Source organism: Tenebrio molitor, chromosome 8 (assembly GCF_963966145.1).
Source record: "Tenebrio molitor chromosome 8, icTenMoli1.1, whole genome shotgun sequence".
In the NCBI taxonomy this organism is placed as follows: Eukaryota; Metazoa; Arthropoda; class Insecta; order Coleoptera; family Tenebrionidae; genus Tenebrio; species Tenebrio molitor.
Genome location: NC_091053.1, coordinates 4836791 through 4859519, shown reverse-complemented (window position 1 = coordinate 4859519; position 22729 = coordinate 4836791). Strand labels below are relative to the sequence as shown.

At 35.1% G+C, this 22729-nt stretch overlaps 2 protein-coding genes and 3 long non-coding RNA genes across 6 annotated transcripts; 2 read left to right on the top strand and 3 right to left on the bottom strand.

The window, feature by feature from the left end:
• Positions 1–97: 97 nt before the first annotated feature.
• Positions 98–2454, bottom strand: LOC138137560 (carboxylic ester hydrolase-like). The gene is made up of 7 exons (XM_069057019.1): positions 2314–2454; positions 2111–2259; positions 1966–2062; positions 1179–1913; positions 826–1128; positions 652–778; positions 98–601 (listed from the first exon to the last, which is right to left on the bottom strand). The coding sequence occupies exons 1-7, from the start codon at positions 2351–2353 to the stop codon at positions 412–414; spliced, it is 1641 nt and encodes a 546-aa protein (XP_068913120.1). The 5' UTR covers positions 2354–2454; the 3' UTR covers positions 98–411.
• Positions 2429–6931, top strand: LOC138137563 (uncharacterized). The gene is made up of 6 exons (XM_069057022.1): positions 2429–5426; positions 5475–5995; positions 6048–6147; positions 6203–6313; positions 6365–6517; positions 6567–6931. Exons 1-6 carry the CDS (start codon positions 5322–5324, stop codon positions 6642–6644), a joined length of 1068 nt encoding a protein of 355 aa, XP_068913123.1. The 5' UTR covers positions 2429–5321; the 3' UTR covers positions 6645–6931.
• Positions 6932–8260: 1329 nt separating this feature from the next.
• LOC138137564 (uncharacterized) lies at positions 8261–9051 on the bottom strand. The gene is made up of 3 exons (XR_011161788.1): positions 8711–9051; positions 8515–8645; positions 8261–8458 (listed from the first exon to the last, which is right to left on the bottom strand). It is a non-coding gene; the product is annotated as an uncharacterized lncRNA (long non-coding RNA).
• A 3094-nt stretch (positions 9052–12145) lies between these two features.
• On the bottom strand, positions 12146–19828 carry LOC138137028 (uncharacterized). 2 transcript variants are annotated; one of them, XR_011161531.1, is made up of 7 exons: positions 18670–19828; positions 14716–14790; positions 14165–14667; positions 14013–14112; positions 13869–13959; positions 13645–13797; positions 12146–13595 (listed from the first exon to the last, which is right to left on the bottom strand). It is a non-coding gene; the product is annotated as an uncharacterized lncRNA (long non-coding RNA). The 2 variants fall into 2 exon arrangements; XR_011161530.1 differs by having other exon boundaries at positions 13869–14112.
• On the top strand, positions 18126–18638 carry LOC138137030 (uncharacterized). Its single transcript, XR_011161532.1, has 2 exons — positions 18126–18360; positions 18414–18638. It is a non-coding gene; the product is annotated as an uncharacterized lncRNA (long non-coding RNA).
• Positions 19829–22729: the final 2901 nt, after the last annotated feature.

Genomic DNA, 22729 nt, shown 5'->3' with positions numbered 1-22729 from the left:
TGAATCCTTTTCTACGGCCAGAGAAAAGGGAGCATAAGGAGTACAGTCCTGTATCTTAGCAGTCAAGGTAAATCACAAGAAGAGATTGAAAACAAACTTTTTGGAAGCTTTGTCTATTAAATAGTAATAAATTAATTTCTAGATGTACAAATTTCACTTTTTCTAATATGGTATATTAAAGAACGAGTTTTATAAGGGTTGATTTGCCGCACGAGTCCCAAGTGTAGAAAACGAGCGGCATGGGAGTTTTCTATGGGACGAGGGCACCAATTCCATTATAAAACGAGTTTTTTATGTTATTTTTTCGAATTTGCACCCTCGTTTTAATTTGTGCTTTAATAGATAGCCATAAACGACTCCAAATTGAATACAATAATAGACCTATTAGAGACGCAAATTCTAAAAAAATTATTATAGTTCGTCCTTAAGAGGAGCCAAATTTTCATTCTCTGCCAATTTTAGCGACTTCCAAAAATCTCTTGGAGTCAACTCGTCGATTCTTCCGAGTTTGATTTGTTCAGGTTCGAAACTGGTTATATTGAGATAAGTCAACTTATCATATGAGGTAGGTTCCCATTTTACACCTTCTATTAGAGGAATACTAAAAATTGTTCTTATTACAAAACAGGTACCAAATATTAAAAGTGGTACCTTGTTTTGGCGTATGAGACCAACATATCTAAAAGAATATCTTTCATTTTTAGTTCATTGGGAGTTAGGGGTTCTGGAACGAAGACATTACCGAAGAAATATTTCGCCTCAGCACCATGACCGACAACTAAAACTCACATTAATGACAATTAAATATTGTCGATTATATCTCACTTTTCGCTTCGTTGTTATCTCCAGGGTAAGTAAAATAGTAGTAATAGACTGGCGAAGATGAGACCTTCGCTTGGTGTCGGACAGAAATTTCCGCATCAACTAGAAAAAATCTATCGCTGAACATTTTTACTAATTGATCATGATTCTGTGCAAAATTAGTTTGATCTTTGCCCAAATAAAATTCCCTAATTTTTTGTGCCGCGTCCTTCCACAACGAGGGAGCTAAAGTATCATTGAAGTCGAGTAAAACTGGTGCCAGTGAATCCCAATTAGTGCTAATATTGTCTAAATCCTTGTCAAGAACTGAAAATGATTCGATTTAAACGAGACACAAACGATTTCAAGGCCCTTACACATTACTGGACTTAAACCTTCTTGAGGTGTATTTGAAGAAATCCAAGGTACGTCGTTGATCTTTCCTTTTGTCAAGAGAGAATAAGGATAGTCACTCAAAAACGGTTTTGATCCTTTCTCAACCACTGGAGCAAACGGTGCAGTTGGCAGAAACAAATACCCGAAGAAAAGTGGTACTTTTTCCAGGATTTGTTTGTGGTGTCTTTGCTTCAAACAATCGACTAGATCTTGAGTAGGAGTCGACGGGCATCCCACGGCTTGAGCCAAGCGTTGGGCCTTCTTCAATGCATCTTCTTGCAAAGAGAACGGATTCAATGCTACACCACTTTGGGACAATCCGCGATGGAACAAGCCTTTGGACATCTCGGAGAAGTAGTGGAAGTGGACGCTTGAACCTCCAGCTGACAGTCCAGTCAAAGTGACCGACTCGGGATTACCTCCGAAACTTGCAATGTGGTTTTGGATCCATCTCAAGGTCATGACTTGATCCTTCAGACCGTTGTTTCCAGGTACGACGTCGTCTTCGGTACTCAAGAACCCAAAAACTCCCACTCGGTAGTTGAAAGTGACAAAAATCACGTCTCGATCCATTAGGATTTCGGGCCGAGAGTACAGTAAGCCATCACCGTACATATAACCACCTCCATGGATATGTACTATAACTTCCAACTTCTCCTGAGGGTTGAAGTTTTCTCGCGGAACGTACACATTAATGTGTAAACAATCTTCGTCACCTAATTTCACAATTATTAACCGGTTTTAACCCATTTTGAGTACCTAATTCACCTTGAGTAATATTTTGCTGCATCATGTTGGTCTGCGCGCATTCTGTCGGTGTGTTAGCCTCCCAGATGCCGGACCAAGGTTGCGGTGGTTCCGGTTCCTACAAACAACCAATCAGATTGGATTCTACATTTTCTGACAAGCCAACTTCAAAGCGTCTACTTCCTATGGGTGGTCTAGCGAATGGGACTCCTTCAAACGCCGAGAACTTTCGACCATCATGCGAAGTTTTAAAATGGCCTCTTATTTTACCCAATGAAGTTGTCACCAAAGGTCTTTGATCGTTACAATGACAAGCTTGATAAAACAATTAAATGTAGGTAATGCAAACGTCAATTATTTTCAGCTTACCAGAAATTAAAACAAAAATTACTAACTCTTTTGTTAACATTTTGAACGCTTGTGGTGCAACTAAACAATATAAATGACACACCAGTAATATATTTTTAGTAATTATCTTCTGCCACTTCTCCTACTCATGAGTATCATATTTTAACTACGTATAAATAATGATTCATTCGATAGTGATAGGTATCTATTTGTAACAAGATAAGAGTCCAGATATGGGAAAAGTATTATGTAATAATACATAAACTCTGTTCAAAAATCAAAAAACCATTGTGGTGCAAATAACACACATTTTCCATGACATTTCCTATTACTTATCACAGTGACAGATAAGTCATTTCCACCACAATGGTTTTTTGATTTTTGAACAGCGTTTAGTTAAAATTTATAACAATTCTGTTTTTATTATGATTTAAGGACAGTTAAAATGAGATTACTTTTCATTCCAAATTACAGATTTTAAAATTATCTTAACTCTTACAAAATTCTTAAAATAAACATAGGAAATATTTAAATACTCCCGAATCAATGAAAAAATATATGTTTTGTTAAAAATGTAAGAGTACTATTCCGACCAAAAAATTTCGTCCACCCTTTTCCTGTCATTTCACAAAAATTGCGTCTAGTTTAACCTCTATTGTCATTATGATTGACGTTTGCAAATTAAAATTTGAAATTTATTACTGTCACGTCTGCTTTACAACCTACGTGAGTGGAATGACAGTTGTGGACGAAATTTTTTGTCCGCTATTGTACGGGAACAAATTATTGACACGCCACTGCACTGTCTTGATTCCATAGTATCGAGCGATCAAATTAATTTGTAATCGAGTCATCCATGGATTTGAATCCGTATGTCTTTTGAGATTGACATTAACAGCTAAATTCATGTGTATAATTTTAGCGAATATATCATGACGTTTCTTATATTCGCTTTGAGCCAAAACGGTGCAAGAAGAAATGATGTGTTCAATTGTTTCCCTTTCAGTTCCGCAAATCCTACATTGATCAATGATCGATTGCAAATCGCATGTGTTTTTTATAATTTCTTGTATTTATAACACGATCTTGTATTGCAAATATAAAACGCTCCGTCTCAGGGTGATTTGATTGATTGATTGATTTCTTAAGCTATGCATGAGAAGCCTGAATATTAATTTCTGGTTGTTCCAGTTCTTTAAAGTATCTCCCATGTAAAGACTTCTGTTTTATATTTGCTATAGTGTCAGGTATATTTGGCTCTACAATATCTGAAATTATATTATCACTTAAATTTAAAGGTATGTAACCTTTATCGGCTGAAACCAAAGCATTAAAAAAGGTATTATCACGAGCTCTATTGAGGAAATAATTTTTCAGTGAAGCAATGATTGTGTTGCAGTATTTCTAGATTTGAAAAACCCCTACCACTGTTTTCGCATGGTAAATTAAATCTTTCAATAGCAGATTTAGGGTGATGTTTACTAAATTTGGTAAAAAGAACTCTGGTTTTAATGTTTATATTCTGTAAATTAGTTTTGGACCATTTTAGAACACCAAAAGAATAGGTCAGTAATGGAACAGCATATGTATTAACTGCTTGAATTAAATTATTACCGTTTAATTTTGATTTTAAAATAGATTTAATTCTTAAATAAAATTGCTTTTCCAAATTTTCTTTTATAGTTGAGCGTTGAATATGATTTGATTGATTAATACCTAAATATTTATAAAATTCTCCTTTATTTAAATTTTTAATGATTTCTCCTTCTTGAGTTATATATTCTAAATGTTCGTAATGACCGCGACATATTGATTGCATTTTACACTTATCAATACCAAAACTCATCCCAATATCATTTGAGAAATTTTCAGTTATTGCTAGTAAAGATAATAGCTATTTATGTAACCAGTTAGGAAATGCGTTATTTTGTGTAACGAGTGGAATCACACGAGTTACACAAAATTGCATTTCCTAACGTGTTACATACAAGATTTTTTCTAATTTTGACAAAAAAAAGTTTCTTCAAACGTTAAACGAAGTAATGAATTTCATTAATAATATATTATTATTGTGTTAAAATATCAAGTAGGTAAGTAGGCACGGTTATTTTGCTTAAAAACAAAAAATATGACAGTGTCAAATTGATGATACAATAAATTTTTCCTAACCAGTTAGGAAAGATTTTACTTTTCGTAACCAGTTACGAAAAGTGTGACGTTTCCCAACGTCAATTAATTTTGAAAAGTGTCACTTTATATGGCAAAATTAGAAAAAAAAATTTAAATTACCATTTACAATATTATTGTGATACATCATTGGAAACGTCTTTCAATTATTTATCCAACAATTGTTTTGTTTTTTTCAATTCTATCGATCTGTCTGGAGTTAACATCGTTTGAATATGTCACGGCCAGTCTGAATAATGTGTTTCATTATCGTATTTAAAGTAATTTTCGAAGAAAAATGCTATTCGAGAACACGAACACGTTTGCGATGGAAATGATTTTCCAACAGGATGAAACTCTCCCGCACAATTTCAGGTTGTTTGAATTGTCTACATATTTTTTTTTATTTTTCCTGAGTTTAAATAAATATTGTTTTTTCTCAGTTTTTCTTATGAGTATGTGGTTAAAATTGTATACAAGTTATGGTCATCTGTAGTTTATTCTTAAGTCATATTTGCTCTGGTCTGGCATTCTATTTAAAAATTTAAAACTTACTGAACTCACTAACGCTGGGATATTAAAACACATTAGTAATGAATGAATGATCATTATCGTTATCAAATCAATATCTATTAAATACGTAAAATATCTGAAACGACAACAGCAAATTGAGTTGCTTTCAGTTGTCAGAAAAATGCCTCAAGTAACTGGGTCTAGTGGTAAATGTTTCTATTATTTCTTTCTCTTATTTCTCATATTATGCTCAAATTTTAGGCTACGATGATCCATTTGATAACATCGGGAAATTATTTATTCATTTTGCTCATCATAAAATTGCTAAAATTTTTGGTAGGTTCTTCTTTATGTTTTATTCGTTTACCCTCCTGCTTCAGATTAGCTTCATCGTTCACAACTTCAGCATAAATATGATCATAACGTACGGAGCTTTTCTTCTGGTGTTCACTAATGTAAGTAAAGTCACTCAAATGTGCAATTTTTCTGACACGTGCCAATAGGCGTTAATGCTGATGGCCTTTTCCATTGCTATGGAAGATGCGGTTATGAAGATAGTCGACGAGACAAATAGTTCATTTTGGTCGACAGACAGCGTCGGTCCTGAAGTGCAACACTTCATTAGAAACAAATCTGCTAAAACAAACAATTTTCTTTTATCGATTTACGCAGTTTTGTTGCTCTCCAGTATAGTTATGTTTCCAATTTTTGGGGATCACCGCGAGTGGAGTGTTTGTGAAGTCGCCTTTGACCACTACTTGGGAGCTTGGTCAAAATTCTTCACTCAGCTGCTCTCTTGGTCCTGCCCAGTAATGTTTTACGTATCACTACGACCCACTGGAGGGATATTGTACGTGATAGAAGGAATCAGTTTGCAAATCTTCTTAATTAATCAACGGATTTTGCAAGTGTCTGATGATCATCCCGATTATGACAAACTCAAAGTTGGACAAAAAATTCTCTGGCAAAATAAAATTTTCCACACTTTGCTTTCTTGCATCAAACATCACGTCATTATAGTAAAGTATGATGATGATAAACATTTATGATTATTTTTCACACTATTGTTTTTACAGGGTGTTTAAGAAACTCCTGGGAATTGTCAAATTGACAATCACCATGGTTATAATAATAGGTGTACTTGGTTGCATTGCATTAGTATCCTTCGTCATGCTTGTTCGTGTCAACTTATGGTAATCCAGAAACAAATAAATTAATAACGATATTTCAGGTTTTTGAAAATGCAAGTACCATTATGAAATTGCGTTTAGGTGTATTGTCCACTGCGGCAATTATTGTCATTGTTCTTTATTGTCAAGCCGGTCAGAAAATATCTGATCAGGTACAATTAACAGATTTATATAGTACTCCATGATTTTCTTATTATTTCCAGATGGAAGGAATTTTTGATACTTTAACCCAATGTTCGTGGTACAACTGGGATGCCAAAAATAAACAGATTTTACTAATTTTCGTGAAGAATTCTTTGAAATCTTGTTCACTAGGATTTGCTGGATATGTTGCCGACTATCAACTAGCTGTTTCTGTAAGTTGCGTCAACAAACTTGCCAGAGATAATTTAAATATTGTTGCAGATAATGCGCACTAGTTTCAGTTACGGAGTGGTCTTGTATAATTTAGGAAGTCTTAGTGACAACTCCAATTCACATTAAGTTAACTAACACGCCCCTGATTGGAATACTCCGTTGAGTTGCATTGCAAATGCCACAGACATGGCTCACATAATTTAGCGTTTATGCACTTGATAGATTCTTCATTAGCGTGTGGCAGCCGCTTCTCATTGGTACATTTTTTGTCAAGACATTGAAACGTTTCGACTTCCGTTATTCCTCCTCGATGTAACAATGAGAAAAGAAATATTTATTGACCTTACGTTGTGTTTTGCTCATAATTTAATTTAGTAAAGACCGTACCTTTGGGAGGATTTCAAAATAATAATAATAAATCTGTGGCGGTCGTGAAAAAGTAGGTAAGTCAAATAATTTCAAAAATGAGTTAACGATGTTTACACCTTAATAATAAATCATGGAGTTAAATAATTCAGATTTTCACAGTTTAAAATTTACTTATATTGAAAGCAAGTACAGGTAGAAAGAAGTTTCTATTTAATTACAGGATTTTAGGAATGATGTGGAATTTTGAATCGTTGCCCTGAAAAATTAACATTTTCGACTTACCTACTTTTTCACGACCGCCACAGAAATAATACTTAAATTTTATTTAACATGTAATCTTGTGTGGTGATGTTTTGTCCCAAAAAACGGTATAGATAAATAAATGAATTTAATAACAGACGTTGGTGGACATTTGACTCAGTGAGGTTTGACTTTCAGCCCGTGCATTATTATGACTCATGCATAAATGACTAAGCTTGATGAACGTAAATTTATGAACGTGTACAGTATCATAAGAATTGATGATGAAAAATAGTAAACTGAAAGTAGTCGTCAACGAAACTACAATTAAACATAAATAATTATTTCCCGACGTATCTAAAGTCTATTTTTTCCTGGTAGGCGCGTGCGTGCGCATCTCCGAAAGGTAGAATCACATAGCTAAAATTTTTAGCAGGATGCAGGAATTATTAGTATTTTTGGTTGCATATTATCTAGGGGGATCAGTATTTGTGGTTGCATATAAAACTCATGTTTATGATTTAATTTTTGTATAATTTGTAAAATGTAAACAAAAAAGTTTATGAATAAACTCGTGGAAAATTTGATAACAAATATTATATGTACAACATTTTTTATTTATATTTTATACATACAGGAGTTTAATTGGGTACAAAATAACTCGATACTTTTGGATTCAATCGTTAATTTAAAAAACAAAAATAGAAGAAAATAATCATCAGCGCACTTTTCACTTATAATTACACGAGCTTTTTTTTGCCGAAGTAAACTTGACATTTCAATGAGAATTTTGTTGCCTGGCAATTCAACGAAAAAAACTCCCTCTGGCAGTTTTTTGAGTTTAATTGCAGGCAACAAAACTCGAATTATAAATGTAAAGTTTACTTCGACCCAAAAAACAAAAACTTGAGTGTAATTCGGTAAGACAATTTAATGAATACGGAAAAGTACGATGATGCAGACCTACTAGAATCAAACGCTCTCAAAAGTTAGGTTCCGTTTTGTCGCTGGAAAAGTTAGGGCAAACTTTTTTCGCTGTCATAGTGACAAAAACACCGCTGCTTATGGGATTTTTAGTGTATGAATTAAATTGTCACATACAAAAAATTACAGTGACATCGACAAAAATTGACAGTTCACATGAAAGCGGCAAAAATTTCATAACATGGACATGGCCTGCTTCGACTACAATCATTTATAATAACCATGTATCTTGCAAGAGAAAAGGAGATATTTTTGATGTTCATCCAATTGAATCATACATTTGCTATCAGGTTTCTTCGGTGCCTTTTCTTCCGCCAAGTATCGTTGAATGGTTCTAAATCCACAACCTTCAACACAAAGTAATTAAGCTGTGATAAAACAAAAACAAATCTGAAATCAATACCAGTATAATCTGCAGTTTTTTCCATTTGAGCCGTCTTGGTTAACTCGGCAAAATCCTTGAAGATCCCACGAAATACTTAAACGATCTTTCTTCTCTTCTCTTCTAGATCTTCTCGGCTTGTGGGAAATTTGCTATAAATATGAATTTATGCATTAATAAAAAACTGTTACTTGCTGTTAGCATAAATCCAACTTACGCCGTTTATTTGGTGATCGAAATTGAGACATCTTGTTGACATATAAAAACTTCTTAACCTCTAAGAACTAAAACCTGTTTTTTTAATAAATAAACGGACACAACAGAAAACAGACACGAAACAGAAACAAAACAGACACAAAACACGAACGGAAAAGTAAGACACTATGAAACAAAAATGGCAGCTTGGACCTGATTGACAGTACAGAACACTGTAATATTGCACATTTCTCTAGTGTAAGTAGAAAAATAAAGTAACCAATAGGAAAGTCGCATTTCGTTGCAGGATTTTGTAAATGCGCACGCACGCGCCTACCAGGAAAAAATAGACTATATATATATATATTATAGGTGTAACTCTGGATTCATCTCTAACCTTCAAACAACACATCGAAAAGTTACGACAGAAATTGAAAACGAGAAACAACATTATACATAAACTCGCAGACACAAGTTGGGGAGCGAATGCACACACTCTATGTGTAGCAGGACTAGCTCTAGTGTATTTTACGGCAGGATATTGTTGCCCTGTCTGGAGGAATAGTACACACGTGAACAAGATAGATGCGCAATTAAATACCACACTTCGAATAATAACGGGTACTTTAAAATCTACTCCACTTAGCACACATTATTCCGTACGATATTAGAAGAAAATACATCACAAAACGCATTTGGGGTAAATTTCAAAATTCACCGTATTCACATGTATCCTATAGCACAAGACTTGGCAAATTCACGACCCCATAGATTAAAATCACGTAAACCACTTTGGAAAGAAGAATTTCTCATACAACAATTTTCGAAATCTGATTATTGGAAAGCAGCCTGACAAGACGTAGATGTTTTCAATAAAAAATTAATTGAGGATCTTACAGAACAAGTTCCGGGATTTCAGAACCGGCCATGGCAAATGCAATAAATATGCTGTTCCACTGGAACATTCGTGATAACCCCTCTTGTGAATACGGTGCAGAAAAAGAAACCATCCAACACATTGTGTAAGAAGGTCCCCTTTACAAAATTCCAGCAAGGTTTCTCCGAACTTCATATAATTACCGAAAACGCCCTAAATTGGTTGCAACAAATTAAAAACTTATAACTTCCTGTTATTATTTTGTGAGTTTCGAATTTTCATTGTATTTTTCTTCAGACGTAGGTACCAAAATTACGGTAACGTTCTTCTGGTCCTTGTACTCCTCCGGTCTTCGAGGACATCCTTCTGGTCCTTGTGTTCCTAGGGATAGCTACCGGGTCCTTGTGGTCCCCTGAGATAACCTCCTGGTCTTTGAGGACGTCGGCTTGGTCCTGGTCGTTTTAAAAATTTAACTAACTAAATGAAGAACACACAGTTCACTAAAGCTTCCCAGAAAGGGACTAGTGCTCTGTATTCATTCCTTTTAGATTTAGAATTTAGAAAGTGTAGGGAAATTCAAATACTACCCCTTACACCGAATTGGTAGTACAAATGCGCCCCGCTACTACCCTCGTGGTGTCGCTAATAGTACTTTGCGGCCATGCTTGCGGCACAACGCTCCGTCACAGCCTCCATTGGTCAAACGTTCCCGCCGACGCCACATCATCAACCGTCGTCAAAACGGCGCCAATCGACGCCTACAAAAGATCGACGCTCGACCAGAATTAACAAGAAGTTTTGCTTCCGCGGGGACTCTCTAACCTCTCTCCTAGGTACACTGCTTACTTTTTTCTTACTTGTATTTAAGTCTTTGTTAAATAAACAGCGAATATATTAAACCCCACAAAAGGAATTATTTAATAATGCAACAATCACAGAAAAAACAAACGGTAATTGTTCACTTTAACTACTTCTGGAATTTTCGCGTTTTTTCTGGCTAGACACCCACAGGGCGTTTTCCTAGATCGTTTCCCACCATTCAAACCTTGTGCAAATGCCCTTTTTTTCTTTCTTGTTGTTTTTCAAGGTCGCGTCAAGGTCGCGCCAATGTCTTAGTATAACTAGAGGGTAAGGAAAATTCATTTGCACAAGGTTTGAATGGTGGGAAACGATCTAGGAGGACGCCCTGAGGCTGTCTAGCCAGAAAAAACGCGAAAATTCCAGAAGTAGTTAAAGTGAACAATTACCAAACAAACAGATGTCAATGCAAAAATAAAGAATTTATTAATATATGAAAATAAATAAAAATTTCATTCATGTTCTGATAAGTTGGTCGAGTGAAACGAATTGTTAATTCCATTAGTCTTTTCATTACCGGAATCCTTGAAGTCAGTATCAGGTGATCTGCGAAATAAATTGTCAGAAAACTCTAGTTTAAAACTGCTGTTTGGTCTTTCTTACACTTCACTGACATTGTCTTCAGCTTCAGGTCTTTTAATTGGTGACAGTTTCGGTTGGAAAACTTGAACTTGTTCTTCACAAACGCACTTCTCTGCGAAATGATCTTCTCTTAATTGTAAACTAACTGTGCTTGTGTTTGTATTTGTATTTGCGTACATGGAGGTGAGCATTTTCTCCACGCTCTTGGAATGTACAGCTATAAGAAATGTACCTTCAATGCTCTTATGGCCCTTTTCCACGAACGGAGAAAAGTGGTAATTTCGTCTCCCCTGCTTTTTTCATCACTGGTTAGTCGTCCAAGAGATAACGTGACCTCGCCGGGAAACAGGCCGTTATCGGAGCGGACAACTTTTTGTGTCCTCCTTATCTAGCTTCGTCTCTTGGGATTTTCCTTTTTTAGTAGGACGACGACAATGAAGGTCGGAGCCGGACTGAGTTTTCTGGAGGGAAGCAGCTGGGTCCTCCGCAGATCGCGGCCGCAGTAATCAGCCCTTTCACCACTTGGCCTATCAGGTACCTTTTATGGTCGGCTTGTTTTCTCATTTTTTCCTGTGGTGCGGCGGGGCTCCGGGGTACTTTCCCCGGCTACCCACGCCCACCCTCTCTCTTCTCCTTTTTCTGGACTACACAACACAACACAACATCCATGGGAGGCCTGGGATTCGAACCCTGCTGACCTCGCGGTGGTGTCGGAAGAGTGTCGCTGTTCCTTCCACCACCCTACCGTCAGGCCCTGATAGACCTACACACACATCCATGGCCCGGCGGAGGTTCCTTCCTTCGAAAAAATCCTCCTCCTTCGGTGGGATTCGAACCCACTAGCGCACTGTCTCCGACAGCCATGCGGCCACCGAGCTACCTTGATGGTCCCAGTTTTCGAATGGTTCATCGCGGTCGGGGCCGGCGCTGGCGCTGGTACGAAATCAATAAATTTTAGAAGTATCAAAATGAGTCATATTTAAATGACTTTTTGACAAAAAAATCTGTTATAGGGACTAGTGCTCTGCATACCACTGTTGTTTTATTACTTGCTAATAAATTTGGTTGACTTCTTTTCGATTTAGAGTTTAGAACGGAATTATTTAATAAAGCAACAATCATAGACAAAATAAACAGATGTCAATGCAAAAATAAGCATTTATTCACACCTAAGATTGATATTACATTTTGGTGATAGACCTTTATGACCAAATCATGGACTGTAATAACTGGACGGGTTGTCTGATTCAAAGGAGTTGTTTACCATACCCCTCTTGCCTCTAGGGAAGTCATCAGAATCTGTTCCCAACGAAGCTCCGCAAAAGAAAAAGTCAAGGAAAGACTAAAATTTAAAGTTGGTTTTTCTTACACGCTACCGTCATTTTGGTACGTCTGACTTCTCGGTTTTCCAGGAGGTTTTACATTGGATATAATCATATTCACCTGTTCTGTTGATTCTCCAAAACACATTTTTTTGCAGAAAATTTTCTAACTCTAATTCTCTAACTCTACCACAGAATATAGTCACAGGGGAGATGGCCAATCCCTATGAACAAGTAGAACTTTCCATGGAAATTGTTGAGAAGTATTTTCCCTGAGTTTTGTAGTAGAAGATTGGCTTCAGAATCGAAAAATCTCGTTATGCCATTTCCAATTTAAATTGGCAGTTTCATTCTGGTTTTTGTTCTAGTTTGTTGTATTTTTCGCAGTTTTTGCACAGCTTCTTGTAGTTTTGGTGGAAAACTTTGCAGAACACTGAAAAGATATTATACAAAACTGCAGTTTCTAAATGTAGATGAAAAAAGAAATGGTAAAAAACCGATACTTTTTTCAATAAATTATTTACAGAGTTCCTAACCAAAATCTGGTGTGTCAAAAAGGACAGACACCAAAGAAATTTTTTTTGCTTTTGGCCTTTCGTTAACGAGCAAGAGCTTCTGGAAGAACTAAACTACCTGTGAAATTAAATAATCTTGTTATTGATTTGGGAACATAAATGTATGTGTCAACTTTCAAAGTAGCCATCAACTGATATCGAGATATCCAAAAATTCCTTTCACGAATACGTTTGAAATCCCTTTCTTCGTCAGTGTTGAATATGATGAAATTCGGTGTGGGGGAGAAGTTGCAATATTACTAACATGCGAATAGTATCATAGCATGTGTTACCGACAGTTGTTCTACCGGCAGCCTTTTTACCGACAATCCATTTTACCGAGAGGCCGTTTGACCGACAGCTATGCACTTGGGTAAAAAGCGGTTTGAATTGACTTAAAAAAAAAGAAAATTAAAATTAGCCAATCACAGAACAAATTAACGTATCAGATAGACACACAAAGTGAGTATAGTACACTACGTTTCAGATCAAAAAATGCACTAATGAATGAGAAACTATCAAGTGCATAAACGCTAAATTATGTGAGCTATTTCTGTGACATTTTTAAATGCCTAGGGGCCAGTTGATAGAATGAGAATTAAATATTTAATTCCAAATATTAAATTTTAATGCGCAGTGAGTGGCGTTAATTGGAGCTGTCACTATTCCTAAATTATACAAGACCGCTCCATAACTGAAACTATTGCGCATTATCTGCAACAATATTTAAATTATCTCTGGCAAGTTTGTTGACGCAACTTACAGAAACAGCTTGTTGATAGTCGGCAACATATCCAGCAAACCCTAGTGAACAAGGTTGCAAAGAATTTTCCATAAAAATTAGTAAAACCTGTTTATTTTTGGCATCCCAGTTGTACCACGAACATTGGGTTAAAGTATCAAATATTCCTTCCATCTGGAAATACTAAGAAAATGATGGATTACTATAGAAACCTATTAATTGTACCTGATCAGAGATTTTCTGACCGGCTTGACAATAAAGAACAACGACAATAGCTGAGGCAGTGGACAATACAACTAGACGCAATTTCATAATGGTACTAGCATTTTCAAAAACCTGAAATATCGTTATTGATTTATTTGTTTTTGGATTACCATAAGTTGACGAACAAGCATGACAAAGGATACCAATGCAATGCATCCAAGTACACCCATTATTATAACAATGTTGATTGTAAATTTCGCAACTCCCAGAAGTTTCTTAAACACCCTGTAAAAACAATAGTGTGAAAAATAATCATGAATGTTTATTATTACCATACTTTACTATAAAGACGTGATGTTTGATGCAAGAAAGCAAAGTGTGGAAAATTTTATTTTGCCAGAGAATTTTTTGTCCAACTTTGAGTTTGTCTTAATCGGGATGATCATCAGAAACTTGCAAAATCCGTTGATTAATTAAGAAAATTTGCAAACTGAGTCCTTCTATCAGGTACATCATAGTTCCAGTGAATCGTAGTGATACGTAAAACATTACCGGGGACAACCAAGAGCCGAATGAAGAATTTTGACCAAATTCCAAAGTACTGGTCAAAGACCTCTTCACCAACACTCCACTTGCGGTGATTTCCAAAAATTGGAAACATAACTATACTGGAGAGCAAATCGATAAAAGCAAACGGTTTGTTTTAGCAGATTTGTTTCTAATGAAGTGTTGCACTTCAGGACCGACGCTGTCAGTCGACCAGAATGAACTATTTGTCTCATCGAATATCTTTATAACCACATTTTCCGCAGCAATGGCAAACGCCATCAGCATTAACATCTATTTGCACGTGTTAGACAAGTTGCACCTTTGAATGACTTTACTTACATTAGTGAAGATCAGAAGAAAAGCTCCATTCGTTATTATCATATCTGGGCTGAAGTTGTGAACGATGAAGCACATCTGAAGCAAGAAGGTGCACAAATAAAATATAAAGAAAAAGCCGCCAATGCATTTTGCAATTTTATGATAACCAAAGTGAATAAATAATTTCCCCAAGTAAAGGAATGGATCATCATAGCCTAAAATTTGAGCGCGATGTGAGGAAGTGGATTCTTTTTTTATGAGAATTTACCGCTAGACCCTGTTGCTTGAGGCATTTTTCTAGCAACTGAAAGCAACTCTGTTTGCTGTTGGCGTTTCAGATCTTTTATGTATTTAACAGATATTGATTACCCATAACGATAATGATCATGGCCTAAACATAACGATTTAATGTTGCGACATTAGTTCAAAAAGTGTTAAATTTTTAAATAGAAGACCAAACCGAAGCAAATATAGGTAACTACAGACAACCTTAACCTGTGTCAATTTTAACTATTGATAAATAATGGGAGTGAAATGTACGAGTAAAAGAAATGATGAGAAAAACTGATAAATAACGATTTGCTTTAGGAAGCAAACTTAGTTAGAATCCACTCAATTAGTGAAGGAACATTAGGTGGGGATGCGCAGCAACGCTATTTATCATGACTGGGTGATTTACCTAAACATTGAAACATTGAAAAGTATGAGGTCTTGCATCTGGGTAAGAGGAACTCGCTTCTCACATAATGATCTGGGTTTGATTGTGAATCCTCCGACCATGTATGTTTCTTAAGGATGAACTGGAGTAACATTGAAAAATGGCGAAAATTGATTAAAATTGGTACAATAGTCCTTTCATCCATTCTAAAGTACTGTGCCAAATTAAAAAAAAAATTATCGAGGAATTTTAAAGTTATTACCTTTTAAAGTTTCGGGATATTTTACACGTATTCTTATGAGAAATCTAGCAATGGTCGCATAAAAATTGATAAAAAAACATATTTCAAAAAGGCCAATTTTTCTTAAATTTTTCACACATAAAGTATCAATAGCGTAGAATTTTCTAATGGATTTACAAAAAAAGTTGGTCGAGGATTTTCCATGTAATCGCAAATTATATGTGGAAAAACACGATTTTTGAGGTTATGTATCTGTTTTAATTTCAATAAAAGAGAACAAAATGCATATAATTAACGTCGATATGCAACATTACACTCATATCGCACGTTTTACTACAGTTACGTTAAGAACTTTAACAGAAATCAATGAAAATTGAAATTCAGTGTGCTTCTGTTTACTTTCACGTACAGTTTTAGTCAAAAAATTGTAAAATCACATGTAAGTAATTATCTAAATATCAAGAAAATAAAAACAAAATTTGCTTGCAACTCATTACAATTCGTTTCCAAAAATTAAAAACTTTTTTTTCAAATATTGATATCTCGTAATAAACGTTTCATAGCATAATAAGAATTCCGTAACTTTTTGCTGAGATTGTTACTCCAGTTCATCCTTAACAAAACATACCAACAGATCTAGTCATTTAATGTCCAAGGTTTTTGGTCGTCTTAATTTTGATACTTTCAAAAAATTATACAGGCTGTCTCTTCAGTGGTTAACATATTTGAAGAGTTGAGTTAAATTTCGTTGTGAAATTTTTTTTCCTTTGGCTAGTTTCCAAGTTATACACAGTTTAAAGTAAGCAAATGTGGCAACATCGGTTGGTATGCACAAACCAATTCTCCTTTGAAGTCAGTGTTGCCGCTGTTATTTTAGCGTATTTTGGTAGGTCATTACTCTAAAAAGAAGGACTTCTGTGTTGTTCCACTACCCAAAGGGATTTTGGAAAAATTAAAGCAGTAAAGTAATTTATAATTCACCTGTAAAATTTGTTAATAAAGGAGATACATCTCTTTGAAATCAGCATATTTAAGAGCAAGTTGTACAAAATCTATTGTTCCGATCAAACTTTGTATTGAGATTTATCTTACCAGACTTCTATTCTTTAAAACCCTTAGGAGATTGGGCGCCATTTTTGAGACACCCTGTATAAAGTCTATTATACGTCCTCATACGTGTAATATGTTTCATTTTGATAAAATTTGTAAAGTGATAATAAAATAGTGCCCACAACTTAGTCAGAAAACAACAAAAGCTTAAACAACAAAGTGATAATACTGTAACTGTGAGTAAAAGCATATAGTGAAATATCAAAGAAGTTGCTCGAAATGTCTGCCATAGTTTGCAATGTAAACTTCAGCACGAGGCATCCAAGAAAGCCGAACTTGATTCAGAATGCCTCTGTTTTCACGAATTTAACGAATAAACTACTTATATTGTAATCAATAATCAATGGCTGGAAGTGACGCTCTTGGATGTTTTCTTCTGCAACTAAAATGCGATTTTCTCGTATGCGACCAAGATCACGCTTATTTATTTCGAAACGCCCAAAATTGTGAAGATGCTGCAGAACGTCTACAAAGGTTCGTGCATTGGAAAGTATCTTTTGAGGAAACTTTTCACCGTGGATTTGTCATCCTAGCTCTGAATGTCTACCGGCTTCGAGATAAATCAAAACCATATCGGTTTTCTTCATTTGTGATTTAAATTGAGATCAAGATTAAAAATCTTGTCAAACTGAAGGAATTCGGATTAAATGACAACAAAAAAAGTCTACTATGATTTTTTTTACCCATTTTTTCATAAATTTCAGTGACTCCCAAACTTTCACGGTTTTCGAAGCTTTTATTTACAACAAACGTTAAAAGTGTTATTTGTAAACGTGGTTTTATAACACAATAGTTATTTACATCAGAGTACGGGAGGTGAATTTTCCAGCGCGACAAATGGTTTCGGCCACGATGGCGCAGCCGAGTGGCTGATTAGTTGGAGCCCCGGAAAATACCTCCCGTACGACATTTGTATTAGACTTTTCGACTGACCAAAATATTAAATATTTTAAAAATCAAAACTATTTTTTTTTTTATAAATTTTACATCATCAATAAAGAATCGAATGCTGTGGAATTAATTCCTTGACGACGGTGATCGCTCATTTGTTTTTTTCCAAACAAATTATTCACTGTGTTTATTAAAGTCCATTCAAAACTCAAAAAAAAACACCTGTTGCTTTAGGTTGGTAAAATTTAAAAAACCCTAGGTAGTTATTTTTTCTTGCAATGTTTGTAACTATAAATTATGACATTTAATTCAAAATAAAATTCAATTGCTTGGAATTTCGTTCAAATTGTTTTATTATTGCTCAGTACGATTCAGTTATTTATTATTTTTTATTATTTTTGCTTAAACATGCCCAGAAAAACAAGACACTTAATAAATACTTAACCTCAAAATTACAATTCTCACCAAATTTTACACTAGACAGCGTTGCCGATAGTAATTATCGAAGAAAATGCGACGTTGGTGGTTTTTTGATTTTTGAATGGACTATAATAACTATTCTTTAATTCACAAATTTTTAATAAACCATATTTTATTAACTACTATTACAGACAGTTTTAATAATAAATAGCATCGTGGCTGGAAGTCTTCGGCATTGGTGGAAGGTTTTGTGGAACATTCACTGAAAAGGAAGATTGGTGACGGTCCTTCAACATCAAAGCAAATGTACAATGTAGCAGGCACAGGCACACAGCTCAAACAGTTGGTGAGTTGTGTCACAAATTACAACACAGCGCTTTAACCTACTTGAATTTTTAGCAATTGCTTCCAATTTAACCACCAACATTGACTGTCCCATCAGCAGTACTGTCAAGAATGTTACCGTGACAGAAGCACCAGTACAACATATTGACGTCAACAACTCGGAAGTAGATACTAAAGCTGACAGTAACCTAATAATTCTTGCATTGTTCGTTAAATTGGTGAATTGTAACATTAATGTTTACAATTATTGTAATTTTACAAAATAAATTATTTTAATAATGTTGGATTATTAAAATGTCTTGTACTTAACCACTACTTCCTGGTAAAAACGAATCATCTTTCTGCAGGTGAATACAAGATGTTGAGGTTAGAATCATCATTATATTTTCCAGTTGCACTTTAGCTCTAACAGCTGGTATCAGATAAAATAGGCACATAAATGTTTTTAAGACCGTTGATCAACTTGTGTGGTTTTGTTTTATTATGCAATTTTGCAGATTTTTACGAAATAACAATTGTCAAACTTTTTGACATATACAGCTGCCAACCCGATAGGTTATATACTCTCTATTACGATTATGATTATTTATTGGTCGATATAAATTAAACAAACACATTTATCGGAAAATTTATATCTTACAATATTTTATAGTAACGTATGAACACTTTAATTTTAAAGAAACTATGACAAGAATAAATTAACGGTGTCCGCACATTTTTCCCGCATTCCACCAGATTTTTCCCGTACTCCACTAGACATTTTTGACATTGTTCGGGAAATCGCAGCTCCCTTGACCTAAAGTGTGTAACGCTATATTTCCCAGATTGGGAGGCCGAAAACGCGATTTACAGAAACACATCCGAACTATGTGCTGCCGAGAAGAGAAGGAGTTTGTACGTTTTCCTCCTAAAGTTTTGTTGATGTCTTGACAAAAATGCGCCAATGAGAAACGACGACGGACACTTCTGATGTTAGCAATGGCTACAACACGCTACTAGAAAAGCTATCAAGTGCTTAAACGCTAAATTATGTGAACCATTTCTCTGACATTTTTCAATCCCTAAATGTTGTTTAATTGGAGTATTAGTACTCCTAAGTTATAAACGACCACTCCGTAACTAAAAATAGTGCGTAGTTCCTGCAAAAATATTTAAAATTGCAAATATAGTTAATTAAAATATTTCCTGCAAATTTGTTGGCGCTGCTTACAGCAACAGCTAGTCGATAGTCGACAGCGTATCCAGCAAATGCTAATAAACAAGGTTTCAAAGAATTCGCCATAAAAATGAGTAAAGTCTGTTTATTTTTGGCATCTCAATTGTACCACGAACATTGGGTTAAAATGTCAAAGATTCCTTCCATCTGAAAATTATAAGAAAATGACGGATTCCTGTATAATTTTCTGTCCTAAATATGTATACCCGATCAGAGATTTTCTGACCGGTTTGACAATAAACAATAATGATAGTAATTAGTTAATTACGCTAATGGACAATGCACCTAAACGCAATTTCATAATGGTACTCGCATTTTCAAAAACCTGAAACATCGTTATTAATTTATTTATTTCTGGATTACCATAAGTTGGCGTGCATTCAAGGTGAAGAATACCAATGCGATGGCAGCAAGTACACCTGCTATCATAACTATGATGAATATTGATTGCACAATTCCTAAAATTTTCTTAAACAGCCTGTAAGAATAATAGTGTGTAAAATAATTACGAATGTTAATCGTCAACACACGTTACTATACAAATGTGATGTTTGATGCAAGAAACCAAAATGTGGAAAATCTTACTTTGCCAGAGAATGTTTTGTCCAACTTTGAGTTTGTCATAATCGGGATGATCTCCAGAAACTTGCAAAATCCGTTGATTAATCAAGAAGATTTGCCAGCTGAGTCCTTCTATCGTGTACAAGAAGGCTCCAGTAAATCGTAGTATTGTGTAAGTCATTATTGTTGGTATGGAGCAAAAGAACAGCTGACTGAAGAATTTTGAACAAACTCCCAAGTAGTGGTCGAAAGCGATTTCACAAACATTCCACTCACGGTGATCGCCAAAAATTGGAAACATAATTGTACCGAAGAGAAATAAAACTCGACTAACGTCTCGATCAAAAATCCCATGCCTAATACGGAAAAAAATTACATTTCCTAACTTATTGCACATATAGCTATTGTTTTACCGCTGCGACATTAATGAGTTCAGTACCTAAGTGTAAAATTTTTAAATAGAAGATCCAACCAGAGCAAACATGACTTAAGAATAAATTACAGATAACCTTAACCTGTGTCAAATTTTGACTACTGACAAATAATGACAATACACTGTAAAGAAAATAGTGAGAAAAACTGTATTATTGTATAGAGCCATTAATTGTGTCCTTTTCAGAGTTGTAATTAAACAACAAATTATGTACATTCGGTCTGGTCCTAACAAAAGTCTAAATTATACACTTACATTTATGGTGGAAAACAGAAAAAGGTTACATCAAAAGTTCTAGAGATATCGAAACTTGTCGCGATTGGCTCATTTTTCAACGGTTGCTATGAAAATCGTCTGCGTTAACCAATGAAATCAACGAAAATCTTTCGTTGCTAAGTGACGGCTGTTCATTTTTGACCTTGGTTAATAATGAAAATTATTAACCTTGGGGTCGGTTCAAGAGTCAATAATGACGCCTTCTGAGACTAGTAGTGAAAAAAATAATTATAAAACATTTTCATTCATTATTATTCGTGCCTTGGGACTCCCAAAGTCCGGGAAGCTACCGCCAGTGCCCGTCGCAGCTGTGATCCTGCGTAAGAGCAAAAATTAGCCCTTGTATTTTTTCTTCCCCGGGTTAGACAAGGCTGTACTGCGAGGTTCCAGGGATATCGCATCGAGTTAAATTTAATTGGAGAGACAATGCAATCACGGGCCGCAAGTCAAATCTCATTGAGTCAAATGTTCACCAACGCTGTTATTAAATTCATTTATTTATTTATACCACTTGTTGAGACCAAACGCCACCACACAGGATCATTTGTTAAATAAAATTTAAGTGAAGTGTGTTCAATCGTTTTAATTCCATTTTGAATTCCTTTTGACGATACGGCCTCTCATAGAACTTAATTAAATTAAAGTATAAACAAAACACAACGTAGGATCAATAAATTTTTCTCTCCTCATTATTTTTATTTCGTATTTTTCCACTAAAATACCATTCGAGGGAAAGCAGCAACCGGCAATACACCAAATAACGAAGAAAAAATCACATAGAAGCCACCACGAGGGTTGTACCAGGATGGTGCAAAAGTCGAAACGTTTCAATACGTATGATGTAAGATGTAACCATGACAACAACATAAGGTAGTTTTTAGTTGCACATTGCATTGCTGTCATTTTCATTTTCACTTTCTGGAGTCTTTTTTGTCCAACTTTGAGTTTGTCATAATCGGGATGATCAAAAGAAACTTGCAAAATCCGTTGATTAATTAAGAAGATTTGCAAACTGAGTCCTTCTATCGTGTACAACAAGGCTCCACTGAATTGTAGCATTGCGTAGAATACGATTGGCGTGGAGGAAAAGAAGAAGCGATTCAAGATTTTTGACCAAACTCACAAGTAGTGGTCGAAAGCAAATTCACAAACACTCCACTCGCGGTGATTTCCAAAAATGGGAAACATAATTGTATTGGAGACCAACAAAACCGCATAAATCGAGAAAAGCATATAGTTTGTTTGAGCAGATTTTTTTTAGCGAAGTATTGTACTTCAGCACCGAGGCTGTCTATCGACCAGAATGAACTATTTAACTCATTGACTAACTTTAAAATCACATCTTCCATAACAATAGCAGACGCCATCACCATTACCACCTATTGGCACATGTTAGACAAGTTGCGTTTTTGAGTGACATTACTTACATTAGTGAAGATCAGAAGAAAAGGTCCATATCTTGTGATCATATCTATGCTGAAGTTGTTAACGATGAAGCAAATCTGAAGAAGTAAGGTGCACAAATAAAACATAAAGAAAAAACCCGTTAACACATTTTGCAATTTTATGATAACCAAAGTGAATAAATATTTTCCCCAAGTAAAGAAATGGATCATCATAGCCTAAAATTTGAGCACGATATGAGAAAGTAGATCCATTTATTCGAAAAATTTACCACCAGACCCAGTTATTTGAGGCATTTTACTGGCAACTGAAAGCAACTCTATTTGCTGTTGGCGTTTCAGATCTTTTATGTATTTAGCAGATATTGATTGGCTCATGACGATAATGATCATGACCTAAACTTTGTGTTTTAAAGAGGAGACATTATTAGTTCAGCAATTGTTAAATCTTTAAATAGAAGGGCCGATGACCTTAACCTGT

What these genes read in the sequence shown, in the direction of transcription:
- LOC138137560 (XM_069057019.1), bottom strand. Translation starts at nt 2,353, where the DNA reads ATGTTAACAAAAGAGTTAGTAATTTTTGTTTTAATTTCTG. An exon ending in AATTTTTGTTTTAATTTCTG is followed by an intron (nt 2,260 to 2,313) that starts GTAAGCTGAAAA and finishes TGTTTTATCAAG; the next exon opens with CTTGTCATTGTAACGATCAA. An exon ending in GCAGCAAAATATTACTCAAG is followed by an intron (nt 1,914 to 1,965) that starts GTGAATTAGGTA and finishes TTGTGAAATTAG; the next exon opens with GTGACGAAGATTGTTTACAC.
- LOC138137563 (XM_069057022.1), top strand. Translation starts at nt 5,322, where the DNA reads ATGTTTTATTCGTTTACCCTCCTGCTTCAGATTAGCTTCATCGTTCAC. An exon ending in TTCTTCTGGTGTTCACTAAT is followed by an intron (nt 5,427 to 5,474) that starts GTAAGTAAAGTC and finishes ACGTGCCAATAG; the next exon opens with GCGTTAATGCTGATGGCCTT. An exon ending in GTCAGAAAATATCTGATCAG is followed by an intron (nt 6,314 to 6,364) that starts GTACAATTAACA and finishes TATTATTTCCAG; the next exon opens with ATGGAAGGAATTTTTGATAC.